The 19,553-nt window shown below is 39.1% G+C and overlaps 1 protein-coding gene across 6 annotated transcripts in view; it reads right to left on the bottom strand.

Moving 5' to 3' along the window:
* Positions 1–19,553, bottom strand: part of Sytl2 (synaptotagmin like 2) — a 114,526-nt gene that overhangs the window by 36,330 nt on the left and 58,643 nt on the right. For all 6 annotated transcript variants that reach the window (XM_090348554.1, XM_090348559.1, XM_090348558.1 and 3 more), the window contains exons 4-7: positions 17,992–18,124; positions 7,165–7,246; positions 5,724–5,838; positions 1,880–2,677 (exon numbers count right to left, since the gene is read on the bottom strand). In XM_090348554.1, the coding sequence (XP_090204680.1) occupies positions 1,880–2,677; positions 5,724–5,838; positions 7,165–7,246; positions 17,992–18,124 (1,128 nt within the window). The remainder of the gene's footprint in view (positions 1–1,879; positions 2,678–5,723; positions 5,839–7,164; positions 7,247–17,991; positions 18,125–19,553) is intronic.

Here is a 19,553-nt window from a genome sequence, read left to right on the forward strand (position 1 = left end):
TTAGTGATGTAAATATTGCATGATGTTTTTCCTCTTCAGGTTGACATGAAGAATCGTTTTTAATTTTATTGCAAGGGGAGGTCCTAATAGCTCAGCTAATCTGAAACAATCTTATCATGTAAAAGTAAAAACTGGTGTTTGTATCAGTAAATGTTTAGAAAAAACAAACAGAAAAAAGTCAGGCCAAACAGAGCTGGGTATGGTGGTGCATGCCTGTCATTCCAGCTACATGACTGGAAATAAAAACAAAACAAACAAAAAAACAAAAGAGAGAAATGTGGTCCTAGGCAACCCTAGGCAAACAACCTACTGTATGACTTGTGGGACCCTGCATTCAAGCCCTAGCTAAAAAAAAAATCAATAGAGGGTCTAGGAATTTGGCCGAGTGGTAGAGTGCTTGCCTAGCATGCACAAAGACCCTAGTTCAATTCCTTGGTACCACATACATAGAAAAGGCCAGAAGTGGTACTGTGGCTCAAGTGGTAGAGCCCTAGCCTTGAGAAAACCCAAGGACAGTGTTCAGGCCCTGAGTTGAAGCCCCAGGACTGGCAAAAAAAAAATAAAACACAAAGACATAAATACACAATTATAGAGGTAGTCAGGTAAAAAAGCAGGTGCTGCTTCAAAACAAGGAAAAATTTAGAAATATTTTCTATTACTTATAACAAAGGGAAATATTACCAAAGAAGTTTTCTTTTCACCCTTTAAATAAACATTTTGAAAAAATACTATGTAATTCCTTGCTAATGTTTGATTAAGTATAAACAATTTCCTTTAACACAAGTTCTCTTATTTCTGGAAGGAGTATTTGCTAATCCTTCATTTTTCAAAGCTTTGCTGTGTTCAAATGGTTTAAAATGTCCAAGAAGTAAAGGAAGCTTTGTCTTTTAAGACATAGATGGATCTGAACATTTATGAAACTATAGGGCTGAGCAAAAGTAAAACAAAGTTTACATAATCACCTAATACTGACCAATAAGAAAAAAGAACAAATGAGTTGGAAACTTAATTGCTTGTATCCTAAGTGTGTATGTGTATGCGTATATACTTATTGAACATGGCAGAGAATACACAGTATTATCTTTCCCACTGCTTTAAATATAGTAATCACATAAGAATAAGATAGTTTGAAGGGCTGGGCTTGTGGCTCAAGTGGTAAAGCACTTGTCTACCAAGTATAAGATTCTATGAGTTCAATCCCTAGCACAGAAATACAAAGACAGACAGAGATCAAGAGGGAGGTAGGAAAGGCAATACCTTCATTTTCTCTCAACTCACACCACCTGAGGGAGATAGGGCCTTCAGTACTGTTAAAAGTCAAAGAACAAATGGTTGGAGACACAAATGGCTGGAGAGCCTAGGCAGGCCAAAGTCTGGGGCTTTAGCACAGTAAATACTCAAAGTCTAGTTTCCATTGTCTGGGGCAAGAAAGTGAAGGTTCTCAAATTACAAGACAAACAAAAATCATACATTTACACTATTTGTGTATTTACATTAGGTGAGTAAGAATATTTTACTCTTTGCAAAAGTATTCTCATTTCTTTCACTCTTACTATATTTAGGCACCTATATTTAAGTCACAACATTGTCATTAGTTTAAATAATTGATAGGTTTACTCTGTGTAGAGTTAAGCCAAGCTCATCTTTTTTTGGAAATTTAATTTTTTAATTGTAATGTATAGAGGGGCTCATATTAAACTAAGATGGAAAATGTGCTGTCCTGGTTCTTTTTGTAATATAGGGGATGAAGAAAAGCCCCAGAACCCCAGTGACATCTGTCTGAGTTGTAGCTAGAAGGCTGCGGAGGCAAAATTGTTCTTCTATGGCTCTGACATGGTCTTGCCATGCCAAGCTTTCTAGATTAATTTTTATAACTTACCAGCAGGGCCTTTGGACAATTCTGATTCCAGCCTTGTTAATTCTGAGGATTCATCTTGGTGTTCACTGCTGGTGGGTGAATCCTCAATGGACTGTCCTCTTGTAGTCAGAACTTCTGAGTAAGAGTGGACTCCATTATTTGGACCAGAACCAGAAGTCACTTGTGGTTGTGTTTCATTTTTTGTCACACTTGGACTTGATCTTGACTCAGGAAAAGGCAAAAGCTTTCTGTGAGAGGGCTTCAAGTCCTCCAGAAATTCATCTGTGTCCTCTATCTCTTCTGTTCCATTCTTCAACTTGTCAGGTTCTAAAACACGGAATTCTCCCACTTCCCTGCCATGAATGAGTCCAGAACTCTGGTGACGTTCATCCTTCACTGCGGAGAACCTCACATGCTTTGATGGCTCCAGGCCACATGAGGAAGCATCATCTTCTAAAGATGGGTCCTTCTCAGAAATTCTCTCGTGGATGGTTGGGCCAGGTGACACAATTTTGGATCGAGGTTCAGAACTGTGATTTAGGCGAAGAGTTTCTGAGTCTGTGCTGCTGGAACTAGAATTGCGTTTGAGAATCCCTCTTGGAACTGCTCTGGCATTCAAGGAGTCTGTCCTTTGTCTAGGAAAAGGCTGGGTGTCTTCTTGCTTATAACCATTTGATTTGTAGATCAATTTTCTGGCTTTAGGAACTGGAGCTTTCTCTTGAACCCCACTCACAGGCCCTTCTGGCATTGGCTGCTTTAGTTTCCCTAACATTTGGCTTGAAATACCTTGGGTATTTTCTTTTGACTCCAACAACTCACCTGGAAGTTAAGAGATAAGAAGTCATGGTATGTTCATTGGAGAGCAACTCTACAATTTTAAATCCTTACAAATGTAGCCCCATTTAATTAAAAAGACTAAAATATGAAGATAGTAAAGTAGGTCACAGAAATGCAAACCATATAAGATAAACCTTTAAAAATTCATAAACTGGATTTGGAGACATGGCTCAGTTGATGAAGTGTCAGCCAGTCAGCAAGAGCAGCAGATCACAAGTTCAAATTCTGGTCTCAGACCAAAAATAAATCATAAATGGAGGCATAAAGTATTTTTCAGGATAATGAAATGATTCTTTAGGATACTACAGTGGTAGATTCATGTCATACTTTTTTCCAAACCCATGAAATAGGTAACGCCAATAGTGATCCTTCCTAGAAATTATCGACTTTAGTGATAGAGATGTCAAAGGGAGCTCTTGAGTTACAACAAACAATTGAGATGTCAGTAATGGGAGAGACTCAGGCATGGATTGTGTGTACATGTCTGTGGTACTCAGTAGATACCATGTTGAAAATGTGGGCAGGGATGGGAGAGGTGACACTGCTTCCCCCCAAAATGTACACATTACCTGATTTATATAATTGTAACCCCTCTGTATATTATCTTAATAATGATAAAAACATTTTTAAAAACCCAAAAGAGCTTATATGGGTAATGTGTATACTTTATTTAATTGCAGCGCAGAATGAATGCACATTTAAGATTATTGTGTTTTAAACTGATTGATGGTATAGTTTAGGAAGGCGTCTCAATGGTATAACTCATAAGCAACTAATGAACTGCTTAACAAAATGAATATCAGAAAGCGGAAACATGCTGGGTAGGGGACAATAATACAGGAATGCAAATGAAGGGGAAAAAGGTGAGAAAATGCAGTCATTACATTTAATGTTCCTTGAAGGGGAGAATAGAATTGGGAGGGGGAATGGGGGGAATAGAAGTACAATTACTTAATAAAATTTAAAAAGAAAAGATGGTTGTGTGGCTGAGCACCGGTGGCTTATGACTAATCCTAGTTACTAAGGCTCCTGAGATCTGAGGATTGTGGTTCAAAGCCAGCCCAAACGGAAAAGTCTGTGAGACTCTATTTGCAATTAACAGCAAAAAGTCAACTGGAGATAGGGCTCATGTGGTAGAACAAAAACCATGAGTTTAAGTTCAAGGCCCTTGTGTTTTAATTTACTTTGCAGTATTTTATACTTAATACAAAAAGTATTTGTTGGAGCTTGGAGTTTAGCCTAGTGGTAGAGTGCTTGCCTGGCATGCACGAACACCCAGGCTTGATCCCTTGGTACCACATATATAGAAAAGGCTGGAAGTGGTGCTGTGGCTCAAGTGGTAGAGCTCTAGCTTGAAAAATCCCAAGGACAGTGCTCAAGCCCTGAGTTCAAGGCCCAGGACTGGCAAAACAAACAAACAACAACAACAAAAAACAGTGCTAAAACCTAAAAAGAAGCATCGGGAGTTTAGCCTAGTGGTAGAGTGCTTGCTTAGCATTCACAAAGACCCAGGTTTGATTCCTCAGTACCACATACATAGAAAAAGCTGTAAGTGGTGCTGTGGCTGACTTGGTAGAGCGCTAACCTTGAGGAAAGCCCAAGGACAGTGCTCAGGCATTGAGTTCAAGCCCCAGGACTGGTGTTAGAAAAAAAAAAAAAACAACCTAAAAAGAAAATTCCTCAGAAATCAATGACTCACATCTGTAATCCTAGCTACACCAGAGGCTTGTGGTTCAAAGCCAGTCCAGTCAGGAATGTATGTGAGAGGCTTGTTTCCTTAACCACTAAAAAGCTGAAAGTGGTCTGTGGCTCAAGTGGTAGAGTGCCAGCCTTGAGTGAAAAACTCAGGGACAGTGCCAGGCCTTGACAAGCCCCAGGACTAGCAAAAGAAAGAAAGAAAAAGAAAGAAAGAAAGAAAGAAAGAAAGAAAGAAAGAAAGAAAGAAAGAAAGAAAGAAAGAAAGGAAGAAAGGGAGAAAGAAAGGGAGAAAAAAAGAAAAAGATTGTTCTGAAAAGGTTTTAAAAACCACAAATCACTTTAAAAAATCCATGCACTTGAATCAGAAAAGAAAATCTCAGTACCTTAGGCAAGAAAAAAGGGTATTTCTGTTAAAAACTTAAAAAAAAAACACAAATCCAGTGATGTCTTTCCTACAAAATAGTTTGTGTACTGTATATACAATGAAAAATATATTAATGTTAAAATGGTCTAATTGAAACCCTTCAACATATTATTGCTCAATTTTAATTTTCTACCCCTTGGCTGACTGTAGTTCTTTTAAAGACAACTAAATTATCTATTATTTCCTTTTAATGGTTTGTAAGAACAGTAAAATTCCCTTAGAGGCAAACTCAAATCACTTAAGCCACAAAAGTGTTCCAGTGCTCCTGGGCAAATGGACTGGTAATTACAGATTAGAAGATCTTAACTTTGTCAAGTAGCCTTAGCTTCTTGAGGCAACCTTTCAAAACATTCTTTTTTCAATCTCCATTAATTTTAAACAGACAACTATGGGGCGGGAGTTTGGCTTAGTGGTAGAGCGCTTGCCTAGCATGCACGAAGACCAGGGTTTGATTCCTGAGTACCACATACATAGAAAAGCCAGAAGTGGTGCCATGGCTCAACTGGTAGAGCTCTAGCCTTGAGAAGCCCAAGGACAGTGCACAGGCCCAGAGTTCAAGCACCAGGTCTGGCAAAACAAAAACAAAAACTGTGTCAGTATGTGATATGCATCTAACAAGTAGTATTAAATGAAAAAAGTTAGTTAAAACAATATTTGGTGAAAAGTTTTCACTGCTAAAGGATCACAAAGTATGGAGGTCACAAAACAAGTGGCAGCTCCGAGATTTGGAACACATAAAGATTCAGTTTTTAACATTTCTCTTCTCCCAATAGGCACAGAAGAATAAGAAAATCAGGACTTTTCATGTTCTCTGCGAAGTTATTTTAGTGCAAAGAACTCTGAGAATTTCCCTCATCCACAGATAACAACCATAAAAATATGTAGTCTAATAAAAATAATATTTACCCTCTTTTGAAATCTGAAATAAACCAGCTCTTCCATTTTTTGACTGCTCATTTTTGGTTTGTTGCGATAAGTGATCTTCTGGCAACATGGAGCTATTAAATGGATTCTTCCTTTGCTGGGGAAAAATATTGTTTATGAAGCAGTTTAAATGTCATAACAGCAGCTCAGCATTAGCAAATGCTTATCACTTCCCATATTTGCCTAGATGTACCTAGTCGATTCTATTATCAGGCATGTTTGAAAAACAAAAACTGAATCTGGTTAGCATAGAATTACCACATGCCATATGAAAAAAAATAAGTACAGATAACATTGTATAAAATATACTCAGTGCCAGACTTTTACAAAGTTCAGAAACAGTAATTCAAATTGAAATTTCACATTTTACAAGTGAGGAAAAAATGTCCCTCTGGATATGTCAAGTCAAGGTCAAGGTCTCTATAATCAGGTCAGATTCCCACCAGGGCTCTTTCTACCATACTAGGCACCCTACTAGATTACAACTGTATGCAATTTAATTGTGATTGACTTTAAGGACTTAGGAGATGCTTTAGTTATCTTGCAGTACTCCTCAGCCATTATTGCAGTCCATTCCAATAATAGAAAGGGACCAAACAGAGTTTGTTGGATGCTAGAGTTTAAACTCAGAGACTTGTAGCTACAGCCAAGTGTCTTGCCACTTCAGCCAGACCCCTAGCCTGTGATTTCTTTGATTTTTGAGCCAGGGTCTCACTTGCATCCCAGGATGGCCTTGGAATCCTCCTGTCTCTGCCTTCCTTGAGATTAACTATGTGTGAATAATCATGGCCAATTCAAGGTGTTAAAAAAATTATCTTTAAGTAGTTACACAAAGGAGTTGTCATTTAACAAAGCAGTTTAGTAATACAATGCATCTTGAGATCAATGTTATTCCTTTCAACGTTTTGCTTTGTTGCTTTGTTTTCGTTTTTGCTTTTTTTTGAGCCAGGGCTTGGCTATCTAGCCCAGGCTGATCTCAAACACATCTTCCCCCTGCCTTAAGAGTATGTATATATATATATATATACATATATATATATGTATATATATGACTAAATACCCCTTCAAAATGCCTATAATCTCATACATTGGTGATTGGTGATTTCCTCACAGAAGCAAATAGTAACAGAAATTCAGGAAACTATGAATAAAAACAAGTGCTTAAAGTTAACCCACCAACTAGTTCAGACTTTGTACTTTCTAGGACAAGAAATCTGGGTCTTCAGCACTGAACAAACATAGTACTGATCAATTTTATCCACCAAAAGAATACTTTCTTATAGTCACTTGTAAGAATTATCTATAGCTAGTACCACAAAGGGTAACACAACGTTTTTTTTCATTTCTTAGTGCTTGAATAAAATGAAAAAAAAATGACATTCCCATTCAAAATGAAGAGTTTTGAAGTCTAGGTTCTATCTACCTTGGCCAGAGAAATGGTGGATTCCCTTGTGCTTTCCTGGGAAGCATCAATGACAGTGGAGGCTGGACTCATCCCACTGGAGCTGCAAAAGAAACCATTCAGAAAATGCAATCTCGCCTCTTGAGAAGCATCCATAAAGCCTATGTCAAGCCTTGAAAGCTTAACAAAAAACAAACAAAAAAGCTTTAATGAATGACAGGAAAGAAAGTCTGTAAAAAAAAAAAATAGAACCTCCAGGAAGAGGAGTTAGGAACAATTAAGCACTAAAATCAAGGGAATTGGCAGAACAGAAAAGACATAAGAGAAGGGGGAAAACAACAACAAACAAACAAAAAACAAAAAACACCATTCAGGAGCTTAGATGCTGTTATCAGAGTGCACAGCACACCAGAGCTTCACAATTTAAATTTCAGAAATAAATTAATCTCCAAGTCAACTGTTAAGATCAAACGCAGGCCAAAAAAGGAAGCACTTGGGTTCAAGAAATAAAGCCCCAAAGAAGATTGGGTTCAAAAAATAAAGCCCCAAAGAAGATTCAATTCCATAAAGCAAGGAGAGACAAAAATGGCAGCACTCACTCTAAGTCCGGTAGGAAGTAACTCAAGAAAAAGCTCCTGTGGTGACAAGTGACTTGGCCAAGAGACAGAAGATGGGAGATGAAAAGCAAAGAAGATGGTGGGTGGGGCCACTTCCTGGGACTTCTCAACCCAACTGAGTTCTTATTCAATGACAAAGAGTGCTTCTGGAAGATTGTGGGAAAGTTTATAAACCCACAGCTAGCCTAGAGTGCTTTGAGTCTCTGGACTTGCCTCTGGGACAAGATGGCCCCAGGGTAAGAGTAAAACAAGAATGAATGGAGAAAGGTGAGTAAAGCAGGCCCTTTTGCTGGAACTACCCTCTTCAAGAGGAAGAAGGGCAGCAGAGGGTCACAGAGGCCCTGGAGGGGAAGAAAAGAAACTCATCAGACTGCCTACCCTAGTAGCCTTGCCTCAGGCCTAAAGAGGTGAAGTCACTGTTGGCTGAAACCTCTGTTCCGGTTAAATACCATCGGTCTCTTAGTGACTTCAGCCTAAAGTTTGAGAAATACGAGGGAAGGTGCTTGCTTTTCCTCACATTGGCAGAGGAAACAAAGAAGGCCTGGAGAAGGGAGCAATGTTGTTTAAGGCCAGGGAACTGTGCCCAAATTACTGTCACTAAACTCTTGAGCTACATGTTCCTGCAGCTTCATTTCCTCCCCTTCCTTTTGTATACTGATTGCTGCTTTTGTACAGTTAGTGCTAGGAAACAGCTGAACTCTTCAGGAAGTCATTCTTTCTTTCATTGCCCTTTTCATTGTTTTAGCAAGGAGTTCATTTTAGTAGACGAGGTATAAAATACAGCTTGATAGTCTGGAAGTAAGAAAGAGGAGCAGGAGGATGGGAGGGGAAAGCAGAGAACAGAGAGGAAAGAATAAGAAAAGAGAAGGACAGAATGGGGAGTCATCTATGCCTGCAATAGATGGGCATAAACTTACATCAGCTTGAGGCAAAGGGGAAAAATGAAACGTAGTCATTGATAGGATTCAGGGACCCTGGTCAATAGCTCAGAACTAAAAAGTGATTTCACTTATGTGTCATTTTACAAAGCTAGGGGATGATAATGGAAAACATTCAGATAGAACATGTTATACTCAGTTTCTCAGAATGTTTCTTATAGCCTTCCTTAGTAAACATGAGGCCAAACAGCACTGACTAGGGTCTCTGTGGGACATCCATATTTTCCTGCCATCTTCTTCCTCTCTCTTCTGTCTCCCCAACCCCAAAAGATAGGTCATACTTTTGTAGTCTTCTCCTGGAAATAAGTTCCTGTTCCCTTTGACTCCAGCCTTAACTGCCCATGTGGCACATGATTTTGATCCTCCTTCCTAAAGTTGAAACCAGTCTTTCCCTACTGAACTCTGCTCAGCAATGTATTTCATGTTACTATGCAACTCCTTTTTCTCTGGGTGCCTGTTTCATCACTCATGATAAACTAGCAGTTTCTCCAGAGAATCTCCATCATCTTCAGACACACAGTTTCTTGTACAGTGTCAGGTACATGACTGGTGAGCCTAAAGGAATGAAGGATAACTGATCCAGTGCCAGGAAATACAGCAGCAGGCAGGTGGCTGGACTTGGTTTCATTTTGTTTTGAATCCATATTGTATGCCAGACTACAATGGGGGAAGATTATATGCAGGTGTTAAAGAATATGTCTTTCAGCAATTCGGAAAACAAAAGAGGGGGAAAAAAACAAGTCAGAACTTAAGTGTAATCACTATAAGCCAGAAGTGCTTAGCATTCATTAGCTGCCTTGTGCCTGGGGTAGGAGGGAGGTGGATGAAAGGTCCCCAATCTCTGTCCCCAAATGTAGCCACTTCTTGGTAGCTTTGCTTCTCTGAAGGAATATTATGATGCTTTGCTTGCTTCTCTTCAACTGGCCAACAATCATTGCTGCTCCATATTGCTTGCTCTTGCAACATTTATGAGGCGCTTATCGTTATCCCCATTTTACTTGTGAGAAAACCCTGTATTGAAGAAGTAAAGTAACTTGTTGCTACCACAAAATTCATAGTGAAAGTGAATCTAGCTATGTCTAACACCAAAGCAAACATGGTTAAGGGCCAGACTATACTGTCTCTGTCTTCTTGCATTGTTGCAACAGTGGTTAGTACAAAAAGACTAGAGAGACCTGACCTGACCTGGCGCAACCTCTCTGGGTTTGCCCAGGGGGTTCGCCTGGGAGCGTTACCCCAATAAACTTTCCCCTGCTTGCCTTAAAAAAAAAGCCTGGAGACAAATCCAAGTGATATTTCCTTCTCAGTGACTCTCACATCTGCACCTCCTCTTTCTCCTTAGCAATACTTAATTGCTGTCAATTTTCATATCTGGCTTCCTGAAAATCCCAATGTCCTAATCCATTCCATTTTCTATTATTGAACTAGAATAGGCCAAAACATAACTTGACCCATATCTTTTTTCTACCCACTAACTTTCCCTGAGTCTTCAAGGTCTGTGGAGTGAAGTCTGAACTCTGCAGAAAAGCACATCTGTCCTAGGAAATTCCCACTCCTCTCTGTAAAGCTTTTATGCCAAATGAAGTGATGCATCTACTTCCACTCCCAGAAACTCACCTGATGTTTTGCTTGTTCTACTTGACCTATTTCCCATCCCTTCTCCTGCATAAATCATTCCTATTATCTCCACACATAATCCAGATCTCCTCACCTTGTATACCATACTGATGGAAGTGAATCTTTTTTTAATCTTATTATGACATGTTTTATTGGTACTTTGAATTATGAATTTGTTTCCTGACAGGAACTATTTACTGTAAGATGGTAAGCTCTTTATATAGAGATTCAATTTTCCTTAGAGAATATAGTCTTTTTACAGCTAGATACTATGTTCTTTGTTTCTTAGAATTCTTCCCAGAGGGCAGTAGACTGTGTCCTAAATATAAAAAGAAACTCAATGCAAACCACATGATGAGATTTTTAAACAGTGAAGCAAGCACAATTCCATACCTAGTGCTTTGAAACTTCCCTCCCTCAAGCACTTTTGAAAAAGGGCCTATAGTATCTTTTTATTGTCAGGATAATGAATAGAAGAGTTACAGTTACATTCATCAGTTAGTAGGTGCATTACTTCTCATACATTGATACCCCTTCTCATGGTTTTATCCCCATTTTCCTTCCTCCACTCCCTCCCAATCATCTTGTTTTCCCCCTTCCCTTCCCTATTTCAAATAAACAAATAAACATATATACAATATACCAAGTAACAAAGCCAGATACAGTAACAACATGAGATTAACCATAAGGGCAAAAAAAGAGAAGAGAAATAACATAGTACATTAAGAAAAAAGGACCTACACATATAATGAGTGATTGTTGTCCTTAATGTAGTATGTTATCTCTCATCTCTTTTGCTATCCCTCATATTGTTACAGTATTTCACCTTGTTATCTGATATATTGTATATATGCTTATTTGGTTATTTGAAATAGGATAGGGAAGGGGTGAAAACAAGTTGAGGGGTGGGGGAGGGGGTGGGAAATGGGGACCAAGACATGAGAAAGGGTATCAATGTTTGTGAAGTAATGCACCTTCTATCTGGTGAATATAATGTAACCCTACTGTTAATTGCAATAAAAAATATATGAAAAAAGAAAAAAGAGCCTATAATATTATAAGTATTACTTGAACAAAATTAGTTTACTTCATTAAAAAATTATTAAGCTGATATATTGTATATATGCGCATTTGGTTATTTGAAATAGGATAGGGAAGAAGGGAAAACAAGATGAGGGGCAGGGTAGGGGGAGGGAAATGGGGACCAAGACACGAGAAAGAGTATCAATGTTTGTGAAGTAATGCACCTTCTATCTGGTGAATATAATGTAACCCTTCCATTAATTACAATAAAAATATATGAAAGAAAAATTATTAAGGCTGGGAGTTTGGCCTAGTGGTAGAGTGCTTGCCTAGCATGCACGAAGACCTGGGTTCAATTCCTTGGTACCACATACACAGAAAAAGGTGGAAGTAGTTCTGTGGCTCAAATGGTAGAGCACTAGCCTTGAGAAAACCCAAGGGCACTGTTCTGAGTTCAAGCCTAAGGACTGGCAATAAAATCAAATATCAGACAATGATATTGCTTATAGAACTAAAATGTCTGCAACTATTTATTTTGGAATTTGTGATTGTGGTGGTTGTTATTTTGCTGTGTGTGAATCAACTTCTGCCCAGGTCAGGGATAGATAAAGGAAGCAAATTAGAAAATAAACTATGTCAAATAAGTTATTTTCTTTTTTGTGGACATATTGGGCTTGAACTCACACCTTATGCTCTCATGTGACTTTTTTTTTACTCAAGGCTGGCATTCTACCACTTGAGCCACATCTCCACTTCTTCAGGTCATCATCATTATCCTCCTAGGGCTTCTTGTATGCTAGGCAAGCACTCTTACCACTAAGCCACATTCCCAGCCCCATCTCTGGGGGTGTTAGACATTACAAACCTCTGTAGCAGTCAAGCTTTCTCCTACCTGAATGCCTTTTAATTTTCTATCTTGACTTCCTCAGATTCTCCTGTCTTTCTATAAGCACTAGTACACCCAGAGATACTTCTGAAGAGATTCTTAGTAAAGCAAAGTCACAATATCTGGATGCTAGAAATATTGTCCATATTTCATGGTTTTGCTTTTGTTCTCTTTCTTTCCTCCTTTTTCTATTTACTCCCCTAAGCTCCAAACCATTCCATTCAGTCATTCAATTATCCATGGTGTTTTTATCACACCATTCACTTACTATATAATCTTTATTTAGTAATCTGCTATCCCACCGGCTATTCACTCTCTCAGTCTCTCACTCTGCTCCATTCTGTCTTTCCACAGAACATTTTGGGCACTATCCATATGCTAGGACAAGGACATTGAACAAAACAAAGCATGGAAATGAATTAAATCCTTAACCTAATGGACCAAGGGAAAAAGACAACACACACACACACACACACTACATTTGAGAATCTTTCTCAAATTGCTTACATTAGTCATTAGATATTTCTGTTCTATGATCACCACAAATTCCTTCTAATTTCATCTTTACAGCTCTGCTGTTTCCTTCTTTCTCCTTCAATTAGATCCTCACCATTTCATATTTAAACTTCTGTTCTAAGGTCCTAATTGAACTGACTATTCCAGTCTATATACAGTTACCAGAAGGGTCAGTCTAAAATGTAAACTTGATTAAAAATTCATTTGGTACCTGGATATTGATGGCTCATGCCTGTAATCCTAGCTACTTAGGAAGTTGAGATCTGAGGATGAAAATTTGTAGCCAGCCCAGGCAAGAAAGTGCCCAATGAGAATCATCTCCAATCAGCCATTCAACAAACCAACACCAGAAGTAGAGCTCTGGATCCACGTGGTAGAGTACTAGCCTTGAGAACGCCCAAGGACAATGCCCAGGCCATGAGTTCAAGTCTCAAGACTGGCAAAAAATTCATTTGGTGTTTCCTTATGACTTAAGCAAAAGTTCAGCCTCTTGAATGACATTCAAGGTTCTTTTCAATTTGATTCCAGCTTTTTTATATACATGTTACCCACCATGCACAAGGCAGACTTCCCAGGTCAGATCACTTCCAGGACTTTGGCATGCCAAGGCCTTCCAGATTCTGGGTCAGCCTCTCTGCCAGGACCATCTAACATAACCCTTCTCATCCTTCAAGAATCATCTCCAAAAAGCTCTCAGATCATCTTTTTATTCCACCCTATATAAACTCAGTACTGCTCTCACAGTATGTTAAGTACTATCACCACACCAAACACAGTTCATAATGTTCATAATTATATATACAAGGAACAATGGGTTCCTTGAAGACAGGGACCAGAGAGGAATGAAAAGGTCAGTCCATATCCAGGATCCTTCAGTCCAAAGAAGTGTCAGAAGCAAGGATATGTAAGGTCCTAGTCCATAAAGAAAGCCTACTGTTTTCAATGGAACTCACACCACCCAAATTTGTTTCATAGAACATGTAGCCCTGAGTAATAGAGAAAGGGCTTCTTAAAGGATTACTTCTGAAGTCAGGATAAGTTACATTTCATGCATGGGAAGGGTCTTGTTACATGTGGAAGGAGCTTCTAATTTTTTTTAAGTGTTAAAGTTTGAACTTAAGTCTTCTTGCTCAATTCGCTTGCTTGTTTGTCTGGTACTCTACCCCTTAAGCCATACCATAAGACTGGCATTTTGCTAGTTAATTGAAGATGGAGTCTTTTGGATTTTTCTGCACAGGCTGACTTCAAATTGACATCTTCAAGATTCTCAGCCTCCTAGAATTAGAGGTATGAGCCAATGGTGCCCAGATCGTGTTTTGTTCTTTACTTCTTATCTGACTCAGCCAGGTGCTATGGCTTACTGTGTATGTGTTTAACAAATATTTATACGTTATCAGTATGTGGTTTGTGGGCCAGTGCCAATCCATGAGCTGTTTATCAATGATTCACAATGATATACATACAAAAATTGGGAGTATATGTTGAGAACCATTTATAGCAATTTGCTGAGACATCTCAGCATATGATCAGTTATCCATTTTATGCCATTATTTTCCCATATTTTATAGATAAATATGTATGTGTATAAGCTAGGTTAACAACCCTAAGTTACCAAAGCCCAAAGGGTAATATTAACCTGTGATGATTACATTTCTTTAAGATTTTATTAACATTGATTTTTACATCCTATTTCAAATGTCATGTTTAACAAACAAGTATTCAAGATGGGAATCTCTATATACAATCACTGGCACATAGATTTTAGAACATAATTAAAATTAAGATGAGGGTTTGTATATCATAGATATGTATTAATCTATGTAATAGAACATTATGTCTATAGCCCAACATAGATTTTTTTTAAGAAAGAAAAGTTAGAAATAGAATAAAATGGGTTCTTCACTACAGTTTATATTATACTGGCTTAGCCAATACTACCCAGCTAAAAGTCAGTAAATAGGACTGGAATTGGGCTTAGAGTTTCCTTTTTGCTGCCCTAAAGGGAAACTTATTCTCTGTTCATAAGCCTCTCTCTGCTTCCTTTGCTATAGGTACAAAGAAGAATTCAGAAGGAATACAAGCAGATGTCCAGGCTCCTGACTCCAGAGCTAGAACAATGTTTACATTCTTCACGGGTAGAACTCAACAAAACTGTGCCCACAACACCATAAAACACCTTGCCATTATTATTAAAAACAAACAAACAAAAACCTCAGATTGAACTCTGATGGTTAATACCTGTAATCCTAGCTGCTCAAGAGGCTAAGATGTTAGGATCAGGGCTTAAAGCCAGCCTAGGCAGGAAAGTCCATGAGACTCTTATCTCCAGAAGTGGTGCTGTGGCTCAAGTGTTAGAGCGCTAGTCTTGAGCACAAAGAGGCTCAGGGACAGAAGCCAGGCTCTGAGTTCAAGCCTCAGGACTGGAAAAAAAAAACCCACAAAATCCCCACTCATACTCCCCAACTCATGGCTAAGAAAATATTGACAGTTATTGAGTCACTGTATTGAAATTCACATCGTCTAAAAAGTACAGGCCCTAAAGTATACTTAACACACCCAGTTCAGTTCACAAAGGTTAAAGTGTGAAAACATTGCAGGAACTTGATATTGAGTGAAGTGGCGATTTCTGCCATGGAAAAGAGGAAGTGAAATATCACCCCATGTATAGTTAGCTCTGAGTGATTATCACTCATACCACACAGTGTAAGACTTGCCTTTTTGACCACACTTTATTTATGTAATAATAAATAGCATTATTATATTGCCTCTTGGATGCTGGTCAATTTTCCGTCTTCCTAAGAAATGATTAGTGGTTCCATCACCTTCTTTCAGGTAATCTCACAATATCCTGGTACACCCGGAACATGGATGAGTGTCTGTGGTCACATGAGAAATGCAGAAAACAAGTACAGATGTGAGCCGTGGAAGTTTTATTAGCCTAAAAGTGAGGAAGACTAAGGAAATACCCAGTCTCCGAGTCAGGCACCTTTGCCCACTCAAACCTTTTGAAAGGGAATGACCACCTGGAGGGATGAGAGATCTGATTTAGATAAAATTGCAGTGAGTTGAATTTGTCTCTGATATGCCTGAATTGTCTCCTTTCCACAGGTGGTCAATGATCCAAAGACCTTATCTCAGCTCCTTCAAAGTGGATATAAATGGCTATGTTCTTTCTCCTAGAGTTCCTAATACTTTGAAACATTTGCCTTTATTTTGTTGTTGCTGTTGTTGTTGTTTGCCAGTCCCAGGGCTTGAACTCAGGGCCTGAGAACTGTCTTTATGTTTTCTCAAGGCTAGAGCTCTACCAGCTCTACCACTTGAGCCACAGCACCATTTTCATTTTTTTCTATATATGTGGAACTAAGGAATCAAATCCAGGTCTTCATGCATGTTAGGCAAGCCCTCTTACCACTAAGCCAAACTCCCAGCTCTGAAACTCTTGTCTTTATAAAAGTAAAGGCTCCATCTTCATGTAGCTGCTAAATGAGGAATCACTAAGGTGGGAAAGAGTCCCCGTACACCCTTCCTAGTCACCCTGAAGTATTCATGTATATTTTAGATCCTACCCTTCAAGTTGCTAGCATTATATGTGTTAAGAATTCTATATATACCAACTAATTACTCATTTTCCATTAACTGTACTGTTAATACTCCCATGTATATCTATAGAAATAAAGTAGTAAAGTCAGAACTACTACAAGTGAGATCATAGTATCAAATGGTAGCTGCTACAAAGGTGTTTACTCAATAACTAGCATGGCCTCTATAAATAAAACAGAATACCACATACTGTTCTGGGAGAAAACAGTGGACTCTGCCACTCATGGGGAAAAGTAGGATGAATAAACAAGGGGTATCAATAAATTCATCATTCCATGTTCTTTGGTTTTCTGTTTTGTTTTGTTTTGTTTTTTTCTTTCTGTCAGTTCTGGGGCTTGAACTCTGGGCCTGGGCACAGTCCCTGAGCTCTTCAGCTTAAGGCTACTGCCCTACCCCTTGAGTCACAGTGGCACTTCTGATTTTCTTATGAGTAATTGGAAATAAGAGTCTCATGGACTTTAGTGCCAGGATGGGCTTTGCATCATCATCCTCAGATCTCAGCCTCCTGAGCTGCTGCAGGTACCCGGCAAGAATTTTACTTAGATGTGACTTTGCAATGCCTAAAGGCATTATGCCCCCCAACCATTAAAAGAAGCAAACGTTGTTGGAAATGTATCTGTCTCTGGGTACCTCAGCCTTGGACTCTTACTCAGAGGTTCTTCATCCAGCAAAGTCATCAACTTTATTCCAGGTGAAGATTCTACATTGAACTAGCTTCACCCAGAAGCTGAGGATAAAATGCTACTATGCCTCATATGTTGGAAATGAACTTTACAACTTGGGAGAGAGGGGGTTGGGGGAGAAAAGATGGGAAAAAATGAGGGGAGGGGGTAACAATGTTGGAGAGGAAACGTACTCACTACTTTATGGATGTTACTGTAACCCCTCTACACATCACCTTGATAATAAAATTAATTTTTTAAAAAAAGAAAAAAAATGCTACTTTGTCTCCCACTCTCTCCTACACCAATGCCCCCTGCATAACCACCATGCTCAGCTTATTAGTTGAGATGGGGCTCTCAGGCTTGCCTTGAATTGCTATCTTCCCCAACTTTGCCTTCTTGGTAGCTGAGATTATACACATGTACCATCACTCCCGTCCAACATCGTGAATTTTACTTAGTATTTCACACATGCTATGTGTTCTATGTTTGTTATAATCAAGTCTCACTAATGGCCTTTGGGATCTATATTAGCATTCCAGTCTAGAGTTAAGAAATACATATGGAAGGTTCAATGGTTTGCTTAATGGCAAATAAATGACAGTCTCAGGATTTGAACTTGGTCTTCCTGGCACCTGTGCTGGAGCTGTTTCCACTGCACTAAGCTGTTATAGTGTGATCATCAATCATCTTACCTCTGAGATGAATTCATTTTGGAATACCACTCTGGCCTATTCTCAGGAAAAATCCTTACTATAAATTAAAAGCAGTTATTGTTGGTGCTGAAAACATTGTCCCTTAACATTTTAATTTTATTTATGATTCAGATTTGTTACAATTCTAAAAGAACATTGCCTAGATTCTGTCCCAACCAAGGCCCCCATCAGGGCCCCAAATTCTCTCACATCCTACCCTCTTCCCATATTGATAGCACCAGTCCAATGTTTTCACAGCACACCAAGTCACAAAACTCTCAAGCTCCATCTTACCTTGGGCTTGCTGGTGTTGAGTCTTCTGGTTCTTCGCTACCACCAGCTACCTCTGGGGGAAGGAAGGCATCTTTGTTGACATTGTTCACCCAGCTCTCCTTCACCCCAATGGCTCTGTCCTTACTCTGCTCAGCTGAAATAAGAAATTGTTTATTTATTTGTATTTGGTTATTTGAAATTTGATAGGGAAGGGGGGAAAACCAAGACGGGGGGGGTGGGTGGTGGGGGGGAAGGGTAATGGGTACCAAGACATGTGAAAGGGTATCAATGTATGTGAATTAATGTACCTTCTATCTGGCAAATATTATGTAACCCTTTTATTAATTACAATAAAAAATATTAAAAAAAAGAAAGGTCATTTCCTCCACAATCTACCCCTCTCACCAGCTCCTATCACTAAGGGCTCAAATGCAAGCTCTCGGCCTCCAAGTTTCAGAATCAGGATTCCATTTGTGAGACATCTGTATTCTATTATTAATCCCTTCGGATTAATCTGATCTAGAGTCAGGACTGAATTTGCATAGCCAAATGATACCGAGGGCAGGGAGAATATTCATTGGGATAAATCTATACAATGTATTCCACACAATGCTTGGCTCTTGGATACAATGGGAACACATGATTTTAGTCTATAATGTCCCTTTCTACTGCCTCCTCCACCCCATTTCCTAGTCTCTACATACCTGAATTCTTCTTACTTCTTAACAGGTAGCTCAGATGTCAGACCTCTTATAAAACCCCTGTGTTTTCTCTTCAGGAAAAACCTCTTTTGCTGCTGAATCCTAATATTCTCTTTATGCCTGAATTTGTCTGATAATTACCAACAGCGGAATGAGAACTATTAGACACTGTGGTGCTGAGTTCTTTGTAAGCATTATTCTAGGAGCTAGGAGCCATTTTTGTAACTTTTACATCTAGAAATTGATGGTTTCAATGTTCAAGAAAATTGTACAAGGACACATGGCAGGTGAAGGCCAAGAATACTTTCATTGGTGTTAAAAAGATGAAACAAGCCAGGCTTATGCAGTTTAGGCAGGAAAGTCTGTAAGATTCTTATCTCCAATTAACTATCGGAAAAAAAGCTGGAAGTGAAATGGAGCTATGCCTCAAGTGGTAGTGTGTTACACTTCACCAAGAAAAATCGCATGGATAGTACCCAGACCCTGAATTCAAGCCCTAGGAAACATACACACACAAAGGAAGAAAGAGGAGGAGAGGGGGAGGTGGGGGGAAAGAGGAAGGAAAGGAGTAGGGGAAGGAGGAGGAGGGAGGAGAGAGGGAAGAGGAGGGAGAGGAGAAGGTGGAGAAGGGAGAAGGGGGGGGAGGAGGAGGAGGAGGGGAAGAAAGGGAGGAGGAGGAAGAACAATATTGGAGTTACAATTTCCAGCTATATATCCCTGCAAGGGATTAAAGGTCCTGTGATATCTAAGTCTAATTTCTACAACTGAAAAATGTCAACTAAATCTACATTACTTAGCAGTATGCTTTGGATTTGGAAAAGCAAGAAGGCTGCATGCAATCCACTGTGAACATTAAGCAACTGATTTTTACCTGTAGAAAGT

Source organism: Megascapheus bottae, chromosome 16 (assembly GCF_031878675.1).
Source record: "Megascapheus bottae isolate mThoBot1 chromosome 16, mThoBot2.hap1, whole genome shotgun sequence".
NCBI lineage: Eukaryota > Metazoa > Chordata > Mammalia > Rodentia > Geomyidae > Megascapheus > Megascapheus bottae.